This window comes from Cryptotermes secundus, unplaced genomic scaffold, assembly GCF_002891405.2.
Source record: "Cryptotermes secundus unplaced genomic scaffold, Csec_1.0 scaffold1483, whole genome shotgun sequence".
NCBI lineage: Eukaryota > Metazoa > Arthropoda > Insecta > Blattodea > Kalotermitidae > Cryptotermes > Cryptotermes secundus.
The window spans coordinates 184,531-188,720 of record NW_019731299.1 but is presented as its reverse complement, the minus strand read 5'-3'; the positions used below and the strand labels follow the sequence as shown (position 1 = coordinate 188,720).

At 35.5% G+C, this 4,190-nt stretch overlaps 2 protein-coding genes across 3 annotated transcripts in view; one reads left to right on the top strand and one right to left on the bottom strand.

Moving 5' to 3' along the window:
* Nucleotides 1-2,878, bottom strand: part of LOC111867027 (protein prenyltransferase alpha subunit repeat-containing protein 1) — an 18,017-nt gene extending 15,139 nt beyond the window's left edge. The window contains exon 1 of one of the 2 annotated variants that reach the window (XM_023856491.2): nucleotides 2,658-2,878. In XM_023856491.2, coding sequence (XP_023712259.1) covers nucleotides 2,658-2,734 — 77 coding nt within the window. In that variant the 5' untranslated portion in view covers nucleotides 2,735-2,878. The remainder of the gene's footprint in view (nucleotides 1-2,657) is intronic. The other variant, XM_023856490.2, reaches the window with a different exon arrangement.
* Nucleotides 2,879-3,426: 548 nt separating this feature from the next.
* Nucleotides 3,427-4,190, top strand: part of LOC111867025 (tubulin-specific chaperone A) — a gene marked incomplete at its 5' end in the record, with an annotated part of 3,512 nt that continues 2,748 nt past the window's right edge. The window contains 1 exon segment of the mRNA XM_033752516.1: nucleotides 3,427-3,566. Coding sequence (XP_033608407.1) covers nucleotides 3,437-3,566 — 130 coding nt within the window.

The window sequence follows — 4,190 nt, the reverse complement described above, 5'->3', positions numbered from 1 at the left end:
CTCTACCCTACCCGAAAATGGTCCATATTACTTGCCTCGCTCATGCATTGCATAGAGTGGCTGAAGAAGTTCGAGGACATTTTCCTGATGTAGATAGGCTAGTTTCAAACGGAAAGAAAATATTCATCAAGGCCCCTCTTCGAGTGCAGAAATTTAAACAAGAAGCTCCTCTACTGCCACTTCCTCCACAGCCTGTCGTCACACGGTGGGGTACATGGTTGGATGCTGTGGCATATTATTGTGAAAATTACACAGCCATTGAGAAAATGTTTAATGGTTTTGACATCAGTGAGTCAACATCAACTAAAGCTGTCAAGGGACTTATTCTCTACCACTCTAGCACAAAATCTGGCATGCATAAAGTCAAACTTCTGTTCAATTTCAGGTGCAATAACTCGCCTTGAATTTGTAGGGGCTGAACTCTGTGACGCATTGGACACTGTAAAGAGCACTGAGAATAAACTAAACCGAACTCGTGGTGAAATAAGTGACAGGATTAAAACCAAAATAGAAAGTGTTCTTCATCGGAATGCTGGTTATTCAACATTATGCAAGATTGCAGATATACTTTCCGGTAAACTAGCAACATTCGAAGATGATACAGAACTGTCACCAAACGACTTGACATTCTTCAAATATGCTCCTGTCACATCATGTGATGTGGAACGAAGTTTTTCCAAATACAAAACTATCCTTAGTGATAATCGGCAATCTTTCAAATTTGAAAATTTGAAAATGCATGTAGTTATAAATTGCAATTGTAACAGTGAAAATTGAGACGTGAATAACTCAGTGAAAATTGATACGTGAATAGCTTGTGTTCTTTTAAATGGTGTTCTAGGTTAGTGTTCATACCATGTGCACCAATGTTTGTCTAAAATATGAACGCAAATATCAGTATTAAAAAGAAAACAATGAATGGTTTAATCCAGTACGAAATGTCAAAATTCCATCAGTTTTCTTTCCTTCAGAGACATAATAGGGCTAATTTGGTAAGTAGGACCTACTATCATATATTCATCATCTTTATTCTTAAACTATAGTAAAAGTTGTAATCAAAATTGTGAAATTTTATGTCCCATTTAATATTAAGGTTATATTTTACACTTTTTAAGTCATATTTGACATAATTTTGGGTCATAAGTGCATGCATATATTTATAGTTTTTAGGTCATAAAAATCCGGGCCCTAGTTATAAGTTTGTATGTATATAAGGCATACTTCTGTATCAAATTTCTGTGTCTTAATAAAGCAGGAGCAGAGTGAACACTGATTCTTACTTATCATTCGATCTACGGGAAACTGAAAATAACATTTCATACGTAAGGGGAATTTATCAGCTAAGACTGCTTTATTGAATATATAGCATAAAGGGGAAGAAATGTATGGGGCACTAATTTTTAGTGTCTTCATCAAAATCTCATCATATCCAGAAAAATTTTTTGAATGCAAAGAAGAGATAACTTCTTCAATTTCTTTAGTTGTTATTTTATTGAATGTTATATTGGGAAAGGGGCCCTTAGCTGTCATGTTCAGATAATGTTTACAATTATTGTTATTATTATTATCCTCTGTAATTCTATATTATTCATTTCTTAATTAAATATTTATGTTTAATTTATGTTTCATTCCTGAATTCGTAATAACACTTAGTTTAATGATAATGAACTTATTATTACTGTCATAATTATCAACTATTTGTTTGTTTTCTTTTTACTTTATTCATTATTATTTCTTCAAGTGTTAACCTGTAATTTTTATTCGACTTTTAATAAGATTGTGTATAATGTCATTCATTCTTCTGCACTGTGCTGTGTCTGTAATTGGCCTTGCGGCTGTTGACTCGGCACATTAATAATAAAGAATTGAATTGAATTATTAGTATTTAAAGTAATTTGTGTAGAATTTTTTTTGCAAGAAGGATGCAATGTACTTCCTATGAGATGGAAATGAATATTAGATATTACTTAGGAGGCGTTCATGGATTTAACGGGTTAACATAAACAACCTTGCTTTAAATTTACTTGAAATGGTCCTGAGACTAACTCCAGAAGCTAAACATGTGCAAAAAAAGATATATATATACAGAGTGTCCCAGAATCCACATATTCCTGCCAGTTTTAATATGTATTTTGTAATCAACAAGTGTGTAACACCGGTCAAAGTTTGACACTTCTCTGGCCATTATCTCCATAACCGTTCAACTTTGGACATAGGTGTTTTGGGTTATATCGGCATACTTTAACATAAGGAACACCCTCCCGAAGTTTGGCACATTCCTCCTGGGACACCTGTATATCAGAAAGTTCATTAAGTGCGGCTTCTAGCACCGTATGTTTCCCTGGTATTATTCCAAAGAAGAAAATCAAATTAACAGACGTCATATTGTATAGTTTTTTACGTAATGCATGTACTAAGAACAGAACCAGACGTCACATTACTTTACACACAAAAAGAAAATCTGATGAAAAGGTTTTAAAAATGAGGTTAGGGACCGCACACAATTGGTATTAAGTTACCTTGATCATAGTTTATTAGGACGTTTCGGTATTAAACTCTGGAAGTCCTCATACAGCTACGCTCCCCATACTATCCGTCGTAACCCAAAATTACATATACAAGCATTACGGGCTGAGTAACACAAAAAACGCACTTACAATTTCGGGTCTTTTTTAAAAACCGTTTCAATCTCCGACAATATCCTTTCGGCTGCTGGAAATGGGTCGTCTTGCATTGTTTCATCAGATTTTTCTACTCAACTTCACATAATCCTCTTCATTTCGCCACGCCTATCATTCTTTACTTTTCTTTCTTTGTATTTCACCTCCAACCACCGTTATCTCTGTTATTGCGCTTTTACTTCATATTTCTCACATGCTGACGATAGAATTCGCCCTCGGCGCCCCCAGCCCTCTGAGAGTACCAAAGAGTTCGTTTACCGATATCTCGGATTACCAGTTGCATGTGGACCGATGTGGACCACGGATCAGAACACCTAAGGCCAAGCTATATTGTTCAGTTGCGTGTATACGGTGTGACTTGAAGTCTCAAAGCAAAATTGTGCAGGCAGAAGAGGCTGTAGTTACTATGAAATTGATCTGTAAGCGGGTGGAATATACCAGACAGCAGTAAAAGTAACTGTTACTATTTAAGTAAGTGATAATAATTGTACTCGAGTGTGTAAAAGAGTGTGTTCAATAAATATTCGCTGTAATTCGTCGCGTTAACTGGCTACTCAGAAGTAGGTTTCCAGAGAAAGGCAACAACGTTACCTAAGAAACACGCGTCGGTATGGGGGTTGTGTGACCTTCTTTTTTTGTGTGTGTGTGTGTGTTATCCAATTCTCTCGCATGAAGTGTTAATGTAAGTTCTCCTGTCTTGAGTTTAAGACATTGCACCACGTTTTTTTTTCAAGGGCGAAATCCAATTGTGAGTAATGGCAGATCCTCGTATTAAAACCCTTCGAATTAAAACTGGAATCGTAAAGCGTTTGACAAAGGAGAAAATAATGTATGAAAAGGATGCAGATGAACAGCGACAACGGATTCAGAAATTAAAAGACGAAGGTAAAAAAAAACATGCTTTACCTGTTTTTCTTAAAGGGATTTATTTAGGATTGCATTAATTTTTTATGTACTAGACCCATAACCTAAATTTTTGAAATTCGAAATCCTTATTCGAACTTCCCGCTGCGTACGTAAAGCAGTGGGCATATGTAATTTTGCGAAAGCAAAAATGATTGTTTTCTGTATGATTTCATGAAAATTATATTTGAAGCCATCAAATGTGATAATTTCAAAACCTAGGTTAGAGAAGGATCTTGAATCCGGTTGCACCAGTATACCCATAAATGTAGGTGCCCTCAAAATGTTGACCCCCAGGAGCTACACATTTCTGCCAGGCTTAAGAACTTTTTAAAAGTGATCACATTCTCAACATACATACTGCAGTGCAATCTTTAAACTCTGGTGACTGTTCATCTGCAGAAAGACATAAAATTGACAATATAATATTATATTTCAGCATCCTGTTACACTCACACAATATATATGGACAAATACCGTCTTAAGTGCAACAATTTTATTGTAGTTTTTACTTCTTTTTCCTCCTCCACACTACATGTTTCGGCCCTAAATGGCCATCATCAGGTGTGTATCACTCACGTAACTGTTACACTGCTTGTTAAAAAT